This window comes from Alternaria viburni (genome assembly GCF_023758015.1).
Source record: "Alternaria viburni strain BMP 2772 chromosome Unknown scaffold_35, whole genome shotgun sequence".
NCBI classification, from domain to species: Eukaryota; Fungi; Ascomycota; class Dothideomycetes; order Pleosporales; family Pleosporaceae; genus Alternaria; species Alternaria viburni.
Window position 1 is genome coordinate 51,604 of NW_026055804.1, and position 21,282 is coordinate 72,885.

Genomic DNA, 21,282 nt, shown 5'->3' on the forward strand with positions numbered 1-21,282 from the left:
GGGACTTTTCTGGGTCATGTGCGAGATGCTTCATAGATGAAGTGACGCGATTGGGTTGATTGCAGCTGGAGTAGTGTGGTCCGTGGCATGTTAGTAGGTATCAAGGGGATTTGAATGCGAAAGAGCGTTAGATTTGGGGTTTGCCAGAATCGCATTAAAAGCTGTTACATCTATCTCCAGAGAGACGCAGGCAGGGCATACATGTCTGCGCAGGACCAGGCACGCATTGGCCAGGCTACCGAGGTATGCATCGCATCCAATCAACCTCCTCGACAGTATGTGTGTCGCCAAACCCACGCGGAGACAGCGCCAAGCGGGATATGTTGATGTCACGTGGACTCTCCGTGCATAGTCAGGTGCAAACGGAGAAGCCGGTGTGCAAGGTTATGAGCGCGGAATTCTATTCGTCCACATGACATTGGAGCGTTCATATCCAACGCGTCTGTTAGTCCTCTTCCTCGACGTCGCCATCTCCTTCCAACAACGAGCATACCCAACATCACGATGCACATCTATCCTCCTCCGATCCTTTCACGCACGACTCTAGGAAAGTACACTGGCTGGTACCGCACCAAGAACGGCTACCGCGCTATCGTTACATCCGACGGCGTTTCCCTATATCTGGGCAGCATCAGCCATGTCTGCGACAACATCCTCGAAGCCTGGGACCTAAGATGGTCCAACATACCCACGGTCCAGAATTGGTGGTGATTCTGCAGAGGAACGGGCCCTCAACGCTGAATTCCAGGCCTCCAAGCCTTGCGTCATTAATACAAGCGAGGTGTCACGAATCCGTGACAGACAAGACGGTTTAGACCCCATCCAGGTCTGCATGCGCATAGTAACACCAAATCGATAGTTGTCTTGCCGGGTATTGCTATTCCTGTCGATGACGTCACATTCGTACCTTTCGACACAAGGTAGGTACGTCTGTCAGGAGCATACGCTTACTGCATCAGGAGAGGACGTCAAATGTTATGTTCGTTTGGTGACTACAAGACAAGGAGTGCTAATGGCGATGAATGGTATCATGCAATGTGAGCGCCCGGGCGCCCAGCCATGTTGCATCTATCTACATCTTGAGCTAATGTAGTCGCTGGGCCGCTGTGGAAGCTACCCCAGCATCGCTCGTCCGTCCCTTGAGTTCTTTTAGTACCCTCGCTGCGATCGCGACGGCATCTTCAGGGAGACCTGTATATCGTAAGCGACTATCGCCGAAACTGCACTTCCGAAGCGCACGACTTACCAGCAACTCTCGCGACCTTCAACGCATGGCTCTCGCGATTAACACCCTTCCTCAACCGATGCACGTATGAGAACTTGCCGTCTGGCTCTTCAAGGACATCGTTGCAGTAGCAGCCCAACTTCGCAAAGTCCTTTGTCATGTCCGTGAGCGCGTGGAAGTGGGTTGCGAAAAGCGTTCGACATTGATTGACGTGGTAGAGGTGGTGGAGGCAGGCGTATCCTACCGCGATACCATCCTCGGGTGTCGTCCCACGCCCAACTTCATCCATAATGACGAAAGAGCGCGGTGTAGCCTCTTTGAGTATTTGAGCCGTCTCCAACATCTCAACCATAAAGGTGGATTGATCTTGGTACAAGTTGTCTGCTGAGCCGACGCGACTAAAGATCTTGTCGACTAGCCCGATCTCCGCGTACTCCGCTGGAACGAAAGATCCAGTCTGCGCTAGGATGGAGATGAGCGCATTCTGGCGGAGGTATGTACTTTTGCCAGCCATGTTTGGACCGGTGATGAGCCAAATGCGCTCATTGTCACCGAGTTGGCAGTCGTTGGGGGCGAACCTGCGGCCTTGTTCGCTGAGGCCGGCTTCGACGACAGGATGCCGACCACCGACGATGTTATGCGATGGCTCTGCACTCAGTATGGGTCTGATGAGATCTTTCTCCATCGCGAGTGTAGCAAAGGCGCATGCGACATCAAGCTCATCGAGCACAGCGGCGTTACGTCTAAGTTTCACAAGGTTCTGGACGACACCTTCGCGCAGCTCACCGAGAACACGTTGTTCTTCTGTTCGGATCCGGAATCGTGTCTCGTCCATTTGCGCGCCCAGTGAAGTCCACTCCGGGATCTGAAACGAGCGGGTAGACTTGCTGCTACTCAAGCTTCTTGGATAAAAGGTAGTAGCGCGAGCTGCGTCCTTGCCCTTCACGTGAGCAATGTGCGCGAGGTTCGGAGTCCACTTCAACACCAAGCTTTCTGTACCCATCTTTTGACGCATCTCTTGTTCCAGGCTTGCCTTTGCTTCTGTCATCTTGTCCAAGCTCTTGTGAAGGCGTTCAAGTGTCGTACTGGCATTGCGCTTCATGATATGAACATCTTCCCGTCCATCGGTCGCACTCTTGAAGCTCCCAGTGATCATGGTAAGTTTCGGCTGAACGCGCTTCGGTAAGCTCTTCAGATCTTCTTCTCCAGCCTCGCGACCGATCACATCCTGGGCCAAATCGGACATCTCTTCCGCCTCTTCGTTCTCCATGCGGTGGTACTCGGAGAGACCGTCTTCGTCGATCGCATGCTGTATGCGCTTTGCGAGTTCAAGCGGTTGCGCTAGATCAAATCGACGCTCTAACATCGAAATGCACTGTCGTCTTCGGGTATCCGATGTGGCTGGAGCTGTGTCGACTGGAACAGAGTTCCTCGAAGTTGCGTGCTCGTGAAGGACGTCCACTATGCTGGAGGTGACAAGGATGGTCTTCGACAGCTCCATGAGGTCATCCGCGTCGCCACGGCCATACGTGAACTTCGTCACCAATCGTAAAGAGTCGAAAGTTTGCTCCAAGAGCAAGATGATGTCCTGACGGAGCTGCGGATATTGTATGGTCTCCTCTACGAGGTCAAGTCGATCGTTGATAGTTGACAACGACATCGATGGCGCCGCTCGGATGTGTTAGCGATGGATCGGATGAACTGGTGTGCTTCTACTTACACAAGCGCTCCGTAAGCAGCCTGGTACCGCTTTTGGTGACCGTCTTCTTGAGTGCATGTAGCAAGCTTCCTTCGTAAGTACCCTCGCGAATTGTGTTTCGGATCTCTAGCGCTCTCAAACTGTTCTTGTCAATGCTCATGTACTCCTCGGCTTGATGTCGTACCGGCGCGCGCAGTCGTGTCCGTGAACCTAGCAGTTGATGCTTGACGTAATGTAACAACGAGCCTCCTGCTGCGACTTCGCCGGGAGTGAAGTTGGCCGTGTCGAAGTCTTCCACGACATCTTCCAACATCGGTATCCAGTCGTCGATAGTGAGCGGCTTTTCTGAGGGTTCCTGAAATGTGATGACATGTCCGTCTTCTTGCATGATCGAAACGATACGCGAGTGATCCTGCTCTTGAAAGATTCTGTCTAGTACAATTTCTCGGGGTTTGATACGGGCTACCGCAGACGGCAAGGACGCGATGTCTGTGCTCTGGGTGAGGAAGTCGCCACTTGACAGATCAATCCAGGCCAGGCCGACCTCCGTACGAGGTAAGTTGAGAACAGAAGAGACACTCGAACTGCCAGGACTCTCCTTCACAGCCTTTTCTTGCGTAAGTACTTCGGGATTGACGTAAATGCTGAGGAGATAGTTATTCTCCCATGGGTCCATGAAATGTTCATCGATCAGAGTACCTGGTGTCACGATGCGCGACACTCGCCTGGTGTACTGTGGTTCTCCCTTCGCCTTTGTCGGTGCATCATTGAGATACTCGTCGCTAATAGCGACATGTTTGCTGAGGTCTTGGACGAGAATCTTCAGATACCTGTCAAGTTGGTATGCAGGGAAGCCTGCCTGACGGTGTCAGTGTCATGACAGGTCGCCGAATTGGACTACTGACCATGGAGACGGCGGGCTTCTTGCTACCCTTCGAAACCTTCCTCTTGGACTTTTTGATATTCAGAAAGGGCGCAAATTCGTCAGCATGCTCGAAGTACAGCTGCAGCCTGCATTAGCTCTCTGGACATGTCGCACGACCTGCATGCTTGCCTCATAGAAACCGCCGACGCGTGTGACTAGCACGCAGTGACTGAACTTGAGCATGTTGTTGCGCACTTGCTGCAGCAGCGGAGGGTATTCCGGTTCGGCGTCATCTTGGGGTGGCAGTACCTCGGCCTCCAAAGGTCCTTGTTGGAGGTCGTCAAGGGTCGCGGCAGATTTCCTCTTTGCACCACGACATTGCGACACCGGAAAGCATCCTTGGCCAACGAACGGTGTTGCACGTGGTTTCGCGATCGGACGCGTCGAGCTTGAGAGTGGGGGTAAGGAAGCAGTACTGCAAACCCTCCGGCTCAGCTGATGTGAAGCTTTTCGGCACGCCAGGTGATGTCGCGTCAGACATCTGGCATGTCTGGACAGCATCCTCGGATGGAATTGGCGTCAGGGAGATGTGGGGATAGCGCGGTGGTAGAGATGCAGGAACGCGTCTCGATGCGGTTAGCGCCCAATCTGCACGCGCGGGGTATCCGGAGCTTGAACAAAGTTACGACGCCGATGTCATTGACGTCCGACATTTACACCATCCACAACAAGATGGCACCCCAATTCGAGCCCATGAAGAATGACCTCATTCTGCGCACAGCACGAGGTCAAGAGCCTTAATCGGTCAGCAACGTACAGCGTATTGACATTCAACAGGCGAAAAGGTCGAGCGCCCACCGATATGGGTGATGCGCCAAGGTAAGATAGATCGTGAGGAAACCTCATCAATGCTGACAGCATATAGCCGGACGTTACCTGCCGGAATACCACGAGGCGAAAGGCAAGAACGACTTCTTTGAATGCTGCCGCAGCCCCGAAATCGCCTCCACTCTCACCCTCCAGCCCATCGAGCGCTACGAAGGCCTCATCGATGCCGCCATCATCTTCTCCGACATCCTCGTTATTCCGCAAGCAATGGGCATGGAGGTCATAATGGTAGACAAGAAAGGTCCGCATTTCCCCGAGCCGCTGCAAACTCCAGAGGACAAGCAGTACAAGGAGGTTCTTGAGAGGAAGGTGGATGTTGCCGAATCGTTGGACTATGTTTACAAGGCCATCACCATGACTAGGCAAAAGCTGGCAGGAAGAGTGCCGCTGATTGGCTTCTGTGGCGCGCCCTGGACATTGCTGTGCTACATGGTCGAAGGCGGTGGCAGCAAGATGTTCATCCAGACCAAGACTTGGATCTACAAGTACCCCGAGGAGAGCAAAGCGCTGCTGCAGAAGATTGCCGAGCTTTGCGTGGAGTACCTGGCTCTTCAAGTTCAGGCTGGTGCACAGGTACGTGGCATTGTCAAAACACATCGGTCCGATGCTGACTATCCCAGATGATCCAAGTCTTCGATTCCTGGGCGGGAGAGCTATCGCCAACCTCCTTCAAGACCTTTGCTCTACCTTACCTCAACTACATTGCCGACAACCTGCCCGCGCGCCTCCAGTCCAAGGGCCTCGAGCCCGTTCCCATGACCGTCTTCGCGAAAGGCGCATGGTACGCCTTGTCGGATCTTTGCGACACCAAGTACAACACCATCGGCCTCGATTGGCTGCATGCGCCGGCGGAGGCATACAAGATTGCGCAGGCAAAGGATAAGGTGCTTCAAGGTAATGCCGACCCGGGTGTTTTGTACGGTACAAAGGAGTCCATCACGAAGGTGGTGGAGGAGATGGTCGCTGGGTTTGGTGGCGGCAAGCAGGGATGGATCGCCAACCTTGGACACGGTAAGTCAAGCCATGGATTACGTAAGACGTCGCATTGTCCTAACAGCTCGCAGGTATCACACCATTCGTTAAGCCAGACGACCTAAAGTTTTACTTTGAAGAGATCCACAGATTAACGAAAGCCTAAGGTCATATTGAGGGTTTGACATAGCTATATAACCCAGCCGAACGAGCTTTCGAAGCACTCCCAGTCTCTGATGATTGTGACCACTCTCATTTGACCGCCGTCACGTGTTGCGCACTGACCTAGATCGCTTGCCTTATCCTCCCCCCGCCGAGTCCTACCCATGACTATCAACAAACCATTGCACATCTTCTCCAAAATCACCCATCCGTACAACGCGACCAATCCAGAGATGTGGCCGATATCCAGCCCCAAGACGTCAGTAGAGCCGTACATCGCATTTGGGCCTCCCCTACTGACACGGAGAATTAGTGAGCAGTCCGAGGTCAACGGCGCTCCGCACGCCATCATCGAGTCACCACTTCTCCGCCTCCCACCCGAGCTTAGGAACGTTATCTTCGCCTACGCACTCGATCACGGGACAGTCTCTCCCCACCTCGGAACGACTTGTCTGGAGCGCAGGTTGAGGAAAGACCCGATCCGTAAGCGCTTCGGTCTGCTATTCACCTGCCGACAGATCTACGCGGAAACTGCTCTCCTCCCATACAAGCTCAACACGTTCAGTGTTCGGGGCTTGATACCCTTATTGGCTCTCGAAAATTTCTTGTGTAGGCGAACTCAGGCTCAAATGCAGGTGATGGACAAGGTGCAGATGGACCATGAAGAAGTGCGGGCGGCGACGGTGTGGATGGAGAAGATTGCCAGTGAGCTTGAGCCGGCTTGGTAGGCAACCTGAGGTTGCGCTACTCCAAGGGTTGGAAATCGATCCGATGAAGCTACGATGAGTGAGCCTAAGTAACTTCGGTGTGATTTCGATGGATGTAGGAAATGCCAGGAGTTACTGTATACCTTCACACCTTACTTTCGGAACTCCAGCCACTCACAACTTGGACATCGATGCCCTCCTCACTACGTGATCAATACATCTCAGCTCATTGCTAGAGCCATGTAGACCTCAAGGGTAATTTCCCGCTTGGCTCGAAGGAGCCCTTTTGAGGAGTCTCCACTCGCTGCCTGGCGTGATGTACGTTACGGGTATAATCACGCTAATCACTCACCCTTATTACCTCCAGTTGAGCTCTCAATCTGTGTCAACTAACGCTGCAGCCAAGCGAATTCCACCGGAATGGCGACTCGCGCACAACGGAAGGAGTGGTTAGAGAAAAGCATGAATCCTTTATGTCAAAGGCCGCTGACGCGAACGCACATGTAAGTTACATTGCAGGATACGATTGGCAGAATTAACACACAGCCTGAAGCTCCGAGCGCAATGCAGCCGCCTCGCCCCTCCTCCGCCTGCCTCCCGAGCTACGAAACTCGATCTTCGCCTACGCCCTCTACCACGAGAGATTCGTTCTCGATCCCCCAGACTCATCTGGTTACGTGGTCAAGTCGCGTGACAAGAATCTACTCAGCCTTCTCTACGTTTGTCGTCAGATCTATTCCGAAACGGCATACCTGCCGTACAAGCTGAACAGCTTCGAGATCTGCCGAGACAGTCCCGTCAGCCTAGTCGCGTTCCTCAAGCGACGGACTGCTACTCAGATAGAGCTCATGCGGGATGTAATTAGGAGATGGAAGTACGTCAAGACGCGTTGGGAGCGCAGATGGCTCTTCTATAGGCGTATGTCTGCGACTGAATGGGTATCATGCTTAAGTACGCGAGGGGATCCGTCCGCCGTCTATTGGCTTGACTGGAAACCTGGATCTTAGCGGGGTTTTCCTGGGGAGAAAGTGCGGTGCTTGGAAGTCTCTCATGGAAGTAAAGGGGTCGTAGTTGCCTCCCCCTGGCGTTATGCTTGGCGCACAGATGTAGTGTGAATATCCACAGTTTCAACTCCCCTCCATCACTCTTTCGTTTTATCTCCAACGTACGCAGCCGCTCAAGTGACCAGAAGACTAGCCACGATTACAGCATGCCGAGTCCAGAGAAGCACTCCGAGGGCGCTAAGTCTGATCCTGCGCCTCACGCCAACCCGATCTTCAACGACATGTAAGTCAATCGTCAACGTCACGAGATCATGAGAACTGACACGTGACAGCGTCGATATCACTCCCGACCGCAGTACCGAGCTTGCGATCGCGTCTCATCCAGCCGCCGCCCGGGACGAAATGTGAGTTCGTCGCGAATAAGACCAAGTAACGGTGACTGACAGAAGACGACAGTTCCAAGCGCAACGCAGACTCCCCTCTCCTTCGCCTCCCCGCTGAACTCCGCAACAACATTTTTGCCCTTGCCCTCACTCAGGGAGATATCAAGTGGAACTACGGCGCCTGGCTCAAGAACAAGAACTCGGTCAACCTTCTCTACGTTTGTCGGCAGACTTATGTGGAGACTTCCCTTCTCCCCTACTCACTGAACACATTTTCATGTATAAAGATCCACACAATCTCCTTGTACAAGTTTCTGAAGTGCCGAACGCCTGCGCAAAGAGCGGCTATGCTAGCAGTGCCACGCGAATATCCGTATAATAGCGGTAGGAAGCTGGTGTTCTCGGCGGCTGAATGGATGGCCATGTGTCAGGCTGGGTTAGAGTGACGTGATGGCTGAATTGGAGATTTGTAATTATGTCCTCCCAGCTACGAGGCATCCTAAGTCTTAAGAGCCATCTAGGGCACAGCAGAGGCTCTGGGTATTTCCAAATAATCGCGAGCTTGCATGTCAATGAGCGGTCCTTTTGTTTGTGTCGAGTAATGCTACTCAAGTTCCTTCACTTCTTGTCACTTCGTACCTAGCGCACTGACCCAAACAGTATATACTCTATTCTGGTTTTACTTCCATTGCCTCATACTCCTCCCCTGATCTCAAATATTCGCCCTTCAGCTCGCCAAATCAGAGTCCGACTCCAGTATGTCGACCTCGAAAACGCAGCGCACCAAGTGTGGGACGACGAACCGCCCGAATGAACGTCGAGACGACATGTTCGTCAAAGCCTTCTCCAATTCAACACTGCCAGCTAACAGGTCTCGCTAGCACCAAGCGCAACGCCACCTCATCCCCACTCCTCCGTCTTCCCCCCGAGATCCGCAACCACATCTTCTCTCTCGCCCTCAATCACGGTTACATCCCGATAATCTTTCCAGAGCGCTCTCATCGTTGGAAGATTAAACGAGCTGAACACCAAGGCTTCGAATATCGCTACCACTACAAACAATTCTGCAACATCTTCTACAACCCCATCAGCTTCTCGGCGAGGTCTTGTTCCTTCAAGCTGAAAAAGCGCCCAGTCCGCAATTCCAAGCGTCTCAACCACCTCAAGCGGCCCGTCAACCTCCTGTTCGTGTGTCGCCAAATCCACGCCGAGACCGCACTGCTTCCGTACAAAGTCAATACATGGGTGATTGAATTGAACAGGCCCTGGGAGAGGATAAGAGAAGGGTATGAGCGGTACTATTGGCATGATCCAATGCACTTCGTCGAGAAATTGACCGCAATCCAGAGGGAGGTCATGGAGAAAGTATGGTCCGTTGACGAGTTTGGAGGCAAACATACGGTATATATGGGGTCTGCGAAAGTATGGATGGAGCGCTGGTTGCCACGGCCGAGATGTTGCGTCCTTGAGAGTATGGAATGTGAGGACACGAGTATGTTTCTGTTACCTTGAGGTGGTGGTTTGGCAAGGTGCAGTGGTCGCGCCTTCTCGCGGGTACAACCGAAATGGGACTAGCTTCGTAGTCACCTTCGGTAGCGCGATGACCAGACATCTGGACCCTTATGGATACTTATATTGGCCCATTCCTCTTCTTTTCCACAACTCTGAACTTCAAGCACCCGTTGGCCAACTTCACGGCAATGGACTGGAACGTTCTAATCGACATGTTGGCGTCAGATGAGCGATATGAGAGAAATCGCGATCGGATGTGAGCTACCTGCGATCACGGAAGAGGATGAATTACACTGACACATTCCTTCAGCACCCAGCGAAACGCCAGATCACCGCTTCTGCGTCTTCCTGCCGAGCTCCGCAACCAGATCTTTGCGCTCGCTCTCACTTGTTCCGAGATCACTATTCACTACAGCCCTGAGCGCGGAGAACTCACTAGCTACACTGGTTGTCCGATGAGACCCTGGAGTCCGCTCGGTCTTATCTACGTGTGTCGGCAGATACACGCAGAGACTGCACTTCTTCCATACGCACTAAATGCATTTTGCATCTATTGTTTGACCGTACGTCCACAGAATGCGAGGAGATTTATTGAGAAGAGGACAGCGGCACAGAGGGCGGTGATGAAGAACGTGCGGAATAATTACATGGGCCGGGAGCACTACACGTCGGCGGAGGAATGGAGGGATTATCAGTGGTAAAGGGGGTTGAGGGAGGGATGGAATGAATGGCTGACTGCGAATTGGTCGCGCTTACGAAAGCGATCGATCCTTCCTCTGTTATTCTAATAATGCCCTAATGAATACCCATGGAGTCGCTTGAAACCCGATTGGTCGACACTAATGTTATGATGCAGAGTATCTTGGCCAAATGCACTTGCCTCGTACGACCTACGCACTAACCGCAACAATACATCTCTGCCATCTTGATTCCTCCCTGCTCATCCATTACCTTTGGTGAACTGTTTCCGCAGCGCCACCACCGACGCTGACTCCGACATGGATCTCGAACAGCAGCCAGAAGAAGCGCGCGCTCAGATGTAGGTCGCAAGATGAGATAACGCTCTCGGGAATGGGTACTAATACATGACTGCAGTACTCAACACAATGCTACCGCCTCTCCGCTTCTTCGTCTCCCCGCAGAGATCCGCAACATGATCTTCGCCTACGCACTCAGTCACGGCGACATCAAGCTGAACGTCATCCCCAGGCTCGTAGACAGTGACAGGCGTAGAAGCTGCTGGAAGCATCGCAACTGGGCCAACCCTATTAACATCAGTCTCCTCTATGCTTGTCGCCAAATTCAACACGAGACCGCGCTACTTCCATACGAGCTCAATGTCTTTGTGATTTGCGGGAACATTTCTGGGGTCAGGGACTTCCTCGAACTCAGGACATCGGCACAGATTGGCGCTATGGCGAGAGTGCGGAGGGAAATGGAGTCAACGACGGGGGTGCGACCCGCGACGGAATGGTTGGAGCTAGTGCTACTTCAAGATTGAAGCGCGGAGATTTGGATGAGACATGAGGACATGAATTCGAGACCACGAATTAATATGGCAGCCATAGGACAGCTCTCGATTCTCGCCTTCACCTGTTCTTTCGAGATCGCCGACTAGCGCGCTGATTAGTCTCAATTATACCCCTCATCACAGGCTTTCCTTCGCTTCAACACTTACCTCCGTACATCCGTTAGTTATCTGCTGACATCCCAACCCCGACTCCCCAGCGCGTTCATTTCCGAGATGCAACCAAAGTACGCCACCATGTACTCCTCCAGGAAGGAGGTGAACAGGAAGCGCGCAACCAAAGAGCTTGCGGAGAACTTGAAAGGCGAGGCCATACAAGAGGGAGAACGGCTGAACAAGATGTAAGTTCACCCCTGAACTGATCACTTCGACGGATACTAACACACTCTGCTTGCAGCACGTATCTCAACACAACAACGTCCCCGCTTCTACGCCTTCCAGGGGAGATTCGCGACATGATATCTTCGTTAGCTCTCACCCAGCATGACTTCTGGGTACTCGATGGAGTTGTCACCAACGTTAAACAGCCAATCAACCTGGTCCGAGTCTGCCGTCAAATCCACGCCGAGACTGCGCTGCTGCCGTACGCTCTCAACAGATTCATCGTCACCAAGCCTTTCTTATCATACCTCGGCCCTATTTATACGAAGATCGGCTCCCTCGAACTGTACTCATTTCTCGAGGCTCGAACACCGGCTCAGATTGGTGTCATGACTAGGGTGCGGTGGAAGCTTGGGTCTACTGAACAGGAGAGGTCTGCGACGGAATGGTTGGAAATCAGGCATCTGTTCTAGGGAACAGCTGAGTCGCATTCTTGAAGCGTGGATATCATGTTGTGAGCTCATTGATCCCACGAAACATGTCTCTTTAGTCATCAATGCCGTCGCACAGGAATGCTCTTTTCCAACCTGACTTCTATGACGAAGCGGTGTAGTGAGAGGGGAACCAGCTTCCATCTCTCACCGTGATTTTTACCTGTCCCTCGTGCTAGTCGACTAGCGCGCTGACGAGCAATTGTATATACCTCTCTTCCCCGCCCTTCCTTCCCTTCTACACTCACCCCTCCGCCTCCGTCAGCTACCTGATACCAATCCCAAGCTCAGCATGTCGCTTCTCAAGGAGCAACAAAAAGATAATAGCCCAAGTATGACCTCTGCCGAAGCGCGACCAGAGGAGCCCAAGAGCGAAGAGGAGCTCAATGCGATGTGAGTTAACTTTTGAAGGGCGTGCCTTGACCAATACTAACGCAACCTTCGTTGAAGCACCTACGTCAACGCAACAACTTCACCTCTCCTCCTCCTCCCGGCAGAACTGCGAAACATGATCTTCGAGTACGCCATGTATCATGAAACCATCAACCTACACCAAAAATACAATAGGTGGACACGCATCAGCGCATCTGAGCCACGCCATAGTGAACCTCTGCTCTTCGTCTGCCGCCAGATTCACCTAGAGGTCGCCATATTACCCTACAAACTTAACGTTTTCTCCATTACTTTCGATCGCTATGCCGATCTCGGCGACTTTCTGAAACAGCGAACGCCAGATCAAGTTGATCTCATGGTCAAAGTGGTGTGCAAGCTCACTAATCACGGCCATCAAGTGCACGTAGCATCTGCTGCTAAATGGATGGCGTTTCTCAAGAAAATGCTGGAGAAGGAGACTTGAAGGGCGGGAGTACATGGTAGCGACGATAGATGCGAGGTGTGTGGTCAGTATGACATCGTCACTGCAGGAGGCGGACACGACAGTCTCTTCATCCGGGGGCATTTTCACACAGTGCGCTTCTCTCTACTACGGAGTTTTCCAAGTTGTCTGTAACAAATCAAATAGTGCAGAAGAAATCCAAAAGACGGCTGCGTTACCTTCACGCACTATTTGCGACTAGCGTACTGATTAGTCAATTATATCCCAGCGTTCTTGTTCCAATGCCCCTTCCCTTCTACAATCACCTCGTAGCCACCACCAGGTAATACATACAGTCGCCTACTACATACATCCACCCACCACTACTACAAACGCGCTTGCACACTACACCTAGGCTCATACATCACACTCGCTGTTCAGTAGCCGATTCTTGAAATCCACGCCAGACTCCTACACACCACCCTACCAGCTACCCGCACACAAGCGACAGCTCCAGCATGTCTGTCTTCACAATGCAGCCAGAAGCCGAAACCAAGATCGCGCACCAAAGTCATCGTTCGGATGAGATGTAAGCCAGTGTCTACCTGAGATGAAGCCACCACGACTGACTGTCATAGCTTCGAGCGTAATGCGACGACCTCACCTCTACTCCTACTACCTGCGGAACTCCGAAACATAACCTACATCCTCGCTATGAGCCATGGGGATATAATAATGGACTTCAACGACGCCGTGTACGGAACCAAGGCAGCAGACCGGAACCGGTGGCCTGACCACCAGGCGGAACCTCAAGCGGAACCTCTGCTCTTCGTCTGCCGCCAGATTTACGCGGAAGTCGCCTTGCTACCTTACAAGCTCAACAGGTTCAAGGTCAGCGGCAATCTCTGTTATGACCTTTACTTCATGCTCGACCGGCGGACTGAGAAGCAGATTGCGCTGATGAAGGAGGTGTGGTGGATGTACGCTGATGATGACGACGAGTGGTGCCGCTCTGGTCTCGATTGGCTGAAGTTTCTTTGCAAGTATGACTACGACGAGGAACTCCGTATGCGTATGCGTGATAGTGAGAGTGAAGATGGGAGCGAGGTTGAGGATGACGATTAATACGATGAGAGGTAGGGTGTAGGCCTGTCATCGCCTCTGCGATGGCCGGCCGTGGCTTCCTCAATCTATCCTGATGATGGGGACCGCCTACTCCGAGAGTCGTTTCTTTCGAATCCGTTACGTAGCAAGGTTAGAGAATTTCGATACAGTTGGAGTTGTTCATCGTGACCTCCAAATGTCCGAAGTATCTACGCTGTGCATTACTTACACTTCCTTGATCAAGCCAAGACAACAATGCATTGCCCTCACCAGCCTGAACAACGTCTCCGATACCTGTTGTTGCTGCGAAGAGACGGTTATGCCCGCCTGCTGCCTTGACGTTGAGCCTGAGGCACCATCTCGGCCCTACTATTGCACAAATTCTCCATGTGGCTGAGGCGAAGCTGCGCGATGGCGCAAGGCAAAAGAAGGGACCCCTTCCGGCACCCGGACCTTCGCCAATCTTCGGCGATAAGAGCCCTGCCTGATCGCCCCTCCGCTGATTGGCTCGGCCAAAAGCGGTCATAGCGTACCTTCATCGAAGCTTCCCAAGCAATGCGCAATGGCAAACGCATGTTCTCACGCCATATGCAGACATTGAGGGAGTGAATATCGGATTTTTGAGCGCCATTCGATTGAGTGGAGCCTGCAGCGTAGTTTGGGCAGGCAGACGAGCGGATTCAGGCAATCTTGGGCTGATGAGGCAGCGTGGAAGGGCATGGAATTGTTTGGAATCTTCTCTCGCTCGGCGCAGCCGGTGCATTTGCAACATCCCGGTTACTACTTTTAAGTCGACAAGCGTTCGCCCTTCCACGCACCCAATATACACTGTGAACACGCACCTTGCCTCCGAGTCAGATACCCGTTCTCTTTACTTCTCGACCGCGAAGAACCCCGCGGCGACTTTAGGTAAGCGCCTTTTTGCTCATTGTGTCAGCACTTCGACGAGTTACCCGCGCCTTCTTTCACCTGCAAGGCTGAGCTGCAACCGGGCGACTACTGCGACTTCTGGCCCCCCGAGACTTGACGCTGACTTGATTTAAGATCTCCCCAACACCGCGACTCGCGCTTTCCACAGATCACCCAGAGACCTTTCTATATTGCCCCTCAACCCGACTTTTACGACCCCGCTAGCCCCTCTTCGACGTTTCCACACGACAACCACGAACCGCGATCATGGTCAAAGACACAAAGTTCTACGATATCCTGGGGGTAAGCACACCCATCTTCACGAATAGCTGAACGTCGGAAGACTAACAACCCACAGGTAGCGCCAGACTGCGCCGAGTCACAACTAAAGACGGCGTACAAGAAGGGAGCGCTCAAGTGGCATCCCGATAAGAACGCCCACAACCCCGAGGCCGCCGACAAGTTCAAGGACCTCTCCCACGCATACGAAGTTCTCTCAGACCCTCAGAAGCGCCAAATATACGACCAATATGGCGAGGAAGGACTCGAGCAAGGCGGCATGGGCGGCGGTGGCGGCATGGCAGCCGAGGACCTATTCGCACAGTTCTTCGGCGGCGGCGGCGGTCCCTTCGGCGGCATGTTTGGCGGCGGCATGGGCGGCGGACGCGAACAAGGACCCAAGAAGGCGCGCACAATCTCGCACGTCCACAAGGTGTCGCTCGAGGATGTCTACCGCGGCAAGGTCTCCAAGCTCGCCCTACAGAAATCCGTCATCTGCCCCAAGTGCCACGGCGCGGGTGGCAAAGACGGTGCCGTCAAGAAGTGCGCTGGCTGCGACGGCCGCGGCATGAAGCACATGATGCGCCAAATGGGACCCATGATCCAGCGCTTCCAAACCGTGTGCCCAGACTGCCAGGGCGAAGGCGAAATCATCCGCGACAAGGACCGCTGCAAGCAGTGCAACGGCAAGAAGACGATAATCGAGCGCAAGGTCCTCCACGTCCACGTCGACCGCGGCGTCAAGTCCGGCCACAAGATCGAGTTCCGAGGCGAGGGCGACCAACTCCCCGGCGTAGAACCCGGCGACGTAGTGTTTGAAATCGAGCAGAAACCACACGCGCGCTTCCAACGCAAAGACGACGACCTCTTCTACCACGCCGAAATCGATCTCCTGACCGCGCTGGCCGGCGGCCAGATCCACATCGAGCACCTCGACGAGCGCTGGTTAACCGTCGACATCATCCCCGGCGAGTGCATCTCCCCCGGCGAAGTCAAGGTCATCCGCGGCCAGGGCATGCCGTCGTACCGCCACCACGACTTTGGCAACTTGTACATCCAGTTCGACGTCAAGTTCCCGGAGCGCCTCGGTAACAACGAGGACGGCGGGCCCATGTCCCCCGAACAGATTCGCGCGCTGGAGTCTGTGCTGCCGCCGCGTAAGGTACCGGAGTCTATGCCGCCGGCTGATGCTATGACGGAGGACTTTACGCTTGAGGATGTTGATGCGGGCGGTGAGGGCCAGCGCGCGAGGGGTATGGGCGGTATGGAGGATGAGGATGATGATATGCATCCGGGGGCTGAGCGCGTGCAGTGTGCGTCTCAGTAAGAGGTGTGTAGCTTCTGTGCTGGAGTAGATGGAGATGGAGTTAGCATGATTTTACGATGCATGAATGCAAAGGAACGAAGTATGAGGGTGTAGAAGGAAGGGAGATGGGGGGCGTGAGAGGAGTTTCTTTCTGCATTGGAGGTTTTCGACAACTGCTAGCCTTTGAGAGATGAGGCTTCTGCGATACCAAAGAGAGTTTGTGTTTTTCCTTCTTTACTTTCTGTAAGCAAAGGCATCATTATAGCTTTGTTGCTTGTTGCCGGCGTTCTCTTAGACAGGGGAGAGCCACGACAATGGCATTTCTTGGTAAACTGTGGGTTTAGTAGTGAGACGATAATGCGATGGTTCTGTGATAACTGTCCATGAGGGGTTTGTAACTATGTGATTGATGTTTTGTAATCTTGCATCGCTCATTATGACATGTAGCGATGAAGTAAGGTTTGTCACCCCTGCACACGCAGAATCTTGGCGAGGGCACGATTACAATTGGATTAGTAACATGTTGCTGATAGAGACGCTTCTTTCTTCAACATCTCTTCTCACATTCTTGCCTAGTCTATACTGTCTTACTAGCCCTTCCTCCACTGCTCAACTCACCCATCTGCCTGTCGTTCTAACACCTCTACCGTCCCCGTCCCCCAAAAACCCCCCACCCCCCCAGAACCTCTCTCTCCCCCCAAAACAACCAACTCCCCTCCTCACCCTCGCCATACTTACCCAGCCCTTCTCTCCTCCCCCTCTCCCCAAGTTCCCCCCACCTCATCAAAAGATTCCCATCAAGCACACCCCTCGCTCCAGTCCCTGCATCCCACCCGCCATCACCCGTCGCCTCGCTGCCCATCCTGAACGCCCTTGGGTTCAAACTGCACGGCGAATCGAGCGTGTTGGCGAGGTAAGCCGTCAAATTAGATAACCGACGATAGGAGTCTTCTGTTAGAGGGGTGAGCAGGGCGAGCGTGCCGGATTGTGTTGTGTGCAGGATTTGGTGGAGAGGTTGGGGTGGGGATGGTGGGGAGGGGGTTGTGGTGTCCATGTCGTCTTCGTCGGCGGTGGGATCGGCGTTAGGCGCGAAAGTATCCGTGGTTGAAGGGAGGGATAGGTGGGATTGGACGAGGTGGAGGGAGGTGGGGAAGTGGCCGGTGTGGAAGGTGGATTTGTGGAGGAGGCGGGAGCCGGCTTCGGATTTGGGGTCTGTGAGGTGGATGTGTTAGTTGACTGTTTGGATGTGTAAGGGTAGGGGTGAGGATGGGAGACGTACTATCTGGATCGAATTGCAGGACTTGCAGATTCATATCTGCGTCTGCGACGATGAGGTGGAGTTGTTGGTCAAAAGGCAGGAAATCCACTGCGATGGTTTCTAAGTTGTGCTTTGAGCGGGAGAAGAGAGACATCTTGTAGGGCTCTTCCTGCTGTGGTGTTAGCATCGGATGGCTCCATCGCTTCCGTCGCAGGAAAACTTACTGTGTACCCCGTGAACCAGACACCCCGGTATGCATCAGCCATAGCCAGCATACCCGTTCCAGGCAAGTTCTTCAAGTCGCTGACGTAGCATTGCATATCCATAAACGCAACGGGAAGCAAGGTGCCGTCTTCCTTGAGACCTCGGACCATGCACTTCTGTCCCTGGGCCATGATCATGAAGCCTTGTGTTCCTAGCCCTGAGATGGCGGATACCGCGCCCTTGACCTCATCCTTGACGATGAGCTTAAGGCGCTTGTTGGTCTCCGGACGATCGGGTTCGGGCACTACGGTGATGACTTCGAAGATACGGATGCAACCCTTAGTTGCGAGGTCTTCGCCATGCACGATCGAAGTGCCGACTGCGATGAGGTCTTTGCGTTGGTGTGTTACTTCGCTGACTTCGAGGTTGAGTGTTTCAATGCAGAGAATGACTTCCTGGGGATCCAGAACATGGGTGTCGATGATGGTCCAGGACTTCTCGTCTAGTAGTTTCAGGACGCCACGCTCAATCTTGGGCTTGAAGCTCATGTCCTCCTTGGGTAGCTCATAGTGGTACGTCTCACTGGGATCCAGTTGGTACTCTTCGAACTGGCCCGTTCCAACAACGTATAACCCAGCCGGGTGGTAGGCAAGGGTGTGCACCTCCGCATCCATTGGCATGCGTCGCGTTGCCCATCCGAGGTGGCCGTAGTGTGTTTGAGGCGGAAGTTGGGAGATACGTAGCGTGTCAGTGGAATCGAGGTATGCGAACCCGCGCTGGCAATTCGATGTGTGAAACGATGTGAGACCTTTGACAGGCTTGCCGCTTAGACCGATCACGCGTGGTGCGCTTGATGACTCTTTGAAGATGAAAGCTGGGGTTGTGCCTCGCTGGAAGACGGTACTGTAGCCGCAGATATCGCTCACCGCTAGCAGTGTACTCTCGAACCCTTGGTCTTCGGAACCTGCATCTTCGATATATCTCGGTATGTGCTGTTGGGAAAGCTTGACCCATCGCAGGTTTTGAGTCCAGAGTTCCGAAGCAGATCGTGATGGAGAATGGAACGCCTTGTAGATGACGAGGTTATCGCTGGAAGTGCGGATCTAAATATCGTTAGTCGCTTGGGTAATGTGAGTCTGACATAGTATCTTACGATCAGATGAGGCGACTTTGTAGTCGCGTCTCCCAAGTCCGCGGCTAGAATCTCGGTGATGGTAGCTTTAATGGCGCTCCGCTTAGGAACATAATCCATTGCTAGTACCGGCGGTAAGAAACTCAACGCCTCAGCAACGTAACACGGCTTCTCCATGTCAGACATGGCAAACACGCGAAGACCACCTTCTGGTGTCAGGAGGAACGCAAAGACTTCCGTGAAGCTGGATGACTTGAACAGACTCGCCGAAAGCCATGTTGTCCCCGTCAGCCCAGTCGCTTCAACATCTTCAAGTTCGCCGTCACCGGTAGCCTTGAAGATCTTGACACTAGAGTCCTCGCGCAAGATGAGTAGGTATGGATCTGCGAAACTGGCGTTGATGACGTTGATCTCGTTTCCGTTCTCTTCGTCTTCCATGGGTAGGATTTGGTCCATATTAAGTTCTAGTCACAGATGTTAGTCAGAGAAGGCGGATGATGTGGATGTTTTAGCTTACCCGAATCGTACGTCCTGACCTCTGTCCGCATGACCTGCACAACTTTTGTGCCGGCGGCCAGCACACCCACAAAGAGAGTTGAGCCTTCTTCACGCTCGAAATCGCCCTTGTCGGTTTCAGTCAGCTCGTTGCCGTTGACCTCGTACACCACAGTAGTTTCAGTGCCGTCGTCAATGGTTTTGGAGACAACCAGGTACTGGTCATAGTCCACATCAGTAGCCATGTTAGCTTCAGTGTCTTCGCCGAACGCAGCAGTCACATCTCCCGGGGCTTGCCTTCGAGCATGCACGGCCCAGACGCCATGTGCTGAGGGAAGCTCTTTTGTCGCGATACTGACAGGGTGAAGTTCGCGGTCAAGAGCGGCGATGGCTCCAGCCGATCCTCTACCCGTGGACAGCATGATCTCGCCCTTATTCAAAGAATCCGTGACCTTTCCAGGGTGGAGGACAGCAGTCTTGATTGGCGCTATGCTTGGCAAGACGTCGTGTATCCTGAAAGTGTAGGTGCCGGGCGCAGTGGGCTCGGACACGGCTGCGGTAATCTTCTGGACAGCCGGGGCTGTATCGTTGTAGAGATCGTCCTCCATATCATCCATATCCTCCTCATCAGACATGTCCTCGTCGCCATCCGAATCAGCATTCGTCTGCTTGCGTCGCAGTTGAGTGGATGAACCAGTCCAGCCTAGCATTACTGATTCGCCGTCCTCGCTCCCAACAAACAGCCGCCCTCTGCCCAGATTACTCGTGCATGAAGCGGCAGCTTTGAGGACTTGACCGCCATGGTCTTCCGAGACGGTCTGAATAGTCATTCCGGATACAGTCCGACCGTCGAGGGTGAAGGTAAGGATGAGGATGCGCCCGCTGTTGAGCACGATCATCACATCACCCGTGTCCTGCGATAACAGCTCGACTTGGCATCCTTCCAATTGGAGGGCCAGATCTGACTGATCGCTGAGCGGGAACGATGTACAAGCCTTGGCAAACTCGTTGACGGCCACGCCATTCGTCTTTCCTCCCTGGTCGACATGTATAATCTCGTTTCCTCCTACTAACAGAGCACCGCCAATGGGAGAGGGTAGCGGCACTACCCTCGTGATGTCGTAGGGCAGTCCGGTGACTGAGAGGAGGGTAGTGGAGGCCTTTTGTTCGAGATCGAGGGTGAAGACGGAGTAGGTGAGGATGTCTTTGCGGTGGGCGAGTAACGACGGGGCAGTGGCCCGCGAGGCAGCGACTATGCCAAAGGTGGGCTCGCGGTACTCGTGCAGAAAGGCGAGGTGGACGGGGTGTGTGAGGGTAGGGTCGAGGTTGGTGAGTGGGAGGACGAAGGAGGAGGAATACAGCGTCTTGTGCTCGCCATCCGCCTGCTCGGCCTTGGTCTCCTTGGGAGCCTCAGCATCGGAATCATAGTCATCTTCGACGAGATCACGCTGGCGAAAGGGCAGAATGGCGAGGTTGTGGGTGCCAAACTTGAGGGCGGCGCATCTGCTGCTGGGGTCTGCCGTCAAGAAGTTGTACGTGTCTTTGAGATCAGCGGACCAAGGGGCAATGCCGGGCAAGTCTGGGTTCTCATAGTAGTGTATTGATATTGTATGGAGGTTGTACGTCTCCGGGTCCCACTCCACCAAACTGAGCTTTGCATCCCGAAACGCCACCAGCAGCGCCTCGCCCTTTGACTTTGTGTTGAGCGCTTTCACGCGCGCCAGCGATATGACGGTGCCGGCGAGGGGGAACTCGCCCACCAGCACCAGCTTGGCCGTGCTCTCGGTGCGCTGCAACGGCACGTCGGCCGCCTCTGTGTCGAGGTTGGCCGCGGCATTCTCCGACTCGTTTCCTCCGCCCGGAGTGACTTCGGTGGTGGTCGCCTTGAGCTCGAAGATCTGGAGCAGCGAGTTCTTTGCGACGACTAGGTTGTTTGACCTAGAGTGCACGAAGGGCAGGCTGATGGCATGGCTGACGGCGGTGGGCGGGGCTATCTCAGTGTAGCACTGCATGGTGGTGGTCGA

The 21,282-nt window shown here is 53.7% G+C and overlaps 9 protein-coding genes across 9 annotated transcripts; 7 read left to right on the top strand and 2 right to left on the bottom strand.

The window, feature by feature from the left end:
* Positions 1–1,084: 1,084 nt before the first annotated feature.
* On the bottom strand, positions 1,085–4,032 carry J4E79_010955 (uncharacterized protein; the record flags this gene model as incomplete). The annotated part of the gene is made up of 5 exons (XM_049359786.1): positions 1,085–1,191; positions 1,247–2,896; positions 2,946–3,783; positions 3,830–3,928; positions 3,964–4,032. The coding sequence occupies 5 exons, from the start codon at positions 4,030–4,032 to the stop codon at positions 1,085–1,087; spliced, it is 2,763 nt and encodes a 920-aa protein (XP_049205711.1).
* Positions 4,033–4,521: 489 nt separating this feature from the next.
* Positions 4,522–5,815, top strand: HEM12 (Uroporphyrinogen decarboxylase in heme biosynthesis; the record flags this gene model as incomplete). The annotated part of the gene is made up of 5 exons (XM_049359787.1): positions 4,522–4,576; positions 4,627–4,668; positions 4,715–5,250; positions 5,298–5,688; positions 5,742–5,815. The coding sequence occupies 5 exons, from the start codon at positions 4,522–4,524 to the stop codon at positions 5,813–5,815; spliced, it is 1,098 nt and encodes a 365-aa protein (XP_049205712.1).
* A 160-nt stretch (positions 5,816–5,975) lies between these two features.
* Positions 5,976–6,539, top strand: J4E79_010957 (uncharacterized protein; the record flags this gene model as incomplete). Its single annotated transcript, XM_049359788.1, has 2 exons — positions 5,976–6,377; positions 6,447–6,539. 2 exons carry the CDS (start codon positions 5,976–5,978, stop codon positions 6,537–6,539), a joined length of 495 nt encoding a protein of 164 aa, XP_049205713.1.
* A 399-nt stretch (positions 6,540–6,938) lies between these two features.
* On the top strand, positions 6,939–10,918 carry J4E79_010958 (uncharacterized protein; the record flags this gene model as incomplete). Its single annotated transcript, XM_049359789.1, has 8 exons — positions 6,939–7,021; positions 7,072–7,392; positions 7,728–7,805; positions 7,855–7,926; positions 7,979–8,127; positions 8,777–9,191; positions 10,391–10,456; positions 10,513–10,918. 8 exons carry the CDS (start codon positions 6,939–6,941, stop codon positions 10,916–10,918), a joined length of 1,590 nt encoding a protein of 529 aa, XP_049205714.1.
* Positions 10,919–11,182: 264 nt separating this feature from the next.
* Positions 11,183–11,739, top strand: J4E79_010959 (uncharacterized protein; the record flags this gene model as incomplete). Its single annotated transcript, XM_049359790.1, has 2 exons — positions 11,183–11,286; positions 11,343–11,739. 2 exons carry the CDS (start codon positions 11,183–11,185, stop codon positions 11,737–11,739), a joined length of 501 nt encoding a protein of 166 aa, XP_049205715.1.
* Positions 11,740–12,049: 310 nt separating this feature from the next.
* Positions 12,050–12,613, top strand: J4E79_010960 (uncharacterized protein; the record flags this gene model as incomplete). Its single annotated transcript, XM_049359791.1, has 2 exons — positions 12,050–12,150; positions 12,208–12,613. 2 exons carry the CDS (start codon positions 12,050–12,052, stop codon positions 12,611–12,613), a joined length of 507 nt encoding a protein of 168 aa, XP_049205716.1.
* Positions 12,614–13,089: 476 nt separating this feature from the next.
* On the top strand, positions 13,090–13,696 carry J4E79_010961 (uncharacterized protein; the record flags this gene model as incomplete). The annotated part of the gene is made up of 2 exons (XM_049359792.1): positions 13,090–13,160; positions 13,210–13,696. The coding sequence occupies 2 exons, from the start codon at positions 13,090–13,092 to the stop codon at positions 13,694–13,696; spliced, it is 558 nt and encodes a 185-aa protein (XP_049205717.1).
* A 1,155-nt stretch (positions 13,697–14,851) lies between these two features.
* J4E79_010962 (uncharacterized protein) lies at positions 14,852–16,190 on the top strand (the record flags this gene model as incomplete). Its single annotated transcript, XM_049359793.1, has 2 exons — positions 14,852–14,887; positions 14,943–16,190. 2 exons carry the CDS (start codon positions 14,852–14,854, stop codon positions 16,188–16,190), a joined length of 1,284 nt encoding a protein of 427 aa, XP_049205718.1.
* Positions 16,191–16,812: 622 nt separating this feature from the next.
* CFT1 (mRNA cleavage and polyadenylation factor subunit) lies at positions 16,813–21,270 on the bottom strand (the record flags this gene model as incomplete). The annotated part of the gene is made up of 5 exons (XM_049359794.1): positions 16,813–17,381; positions 17,449–17,596; positions 17,652–18,734; positions 18,785–19,227; positions 19,281–21,270. The coding sequence occupies 5 exons, from the start codon at positions 21,268–21,270 to the stop codon at positions 16,813–16,815; spliced, it is 4,233 nt and encodes a 1,410-aa protein (XP_049205719.1).
* Between the last annotated feature and the right edge of the window lie 12 nt (positions 21,271–21,282).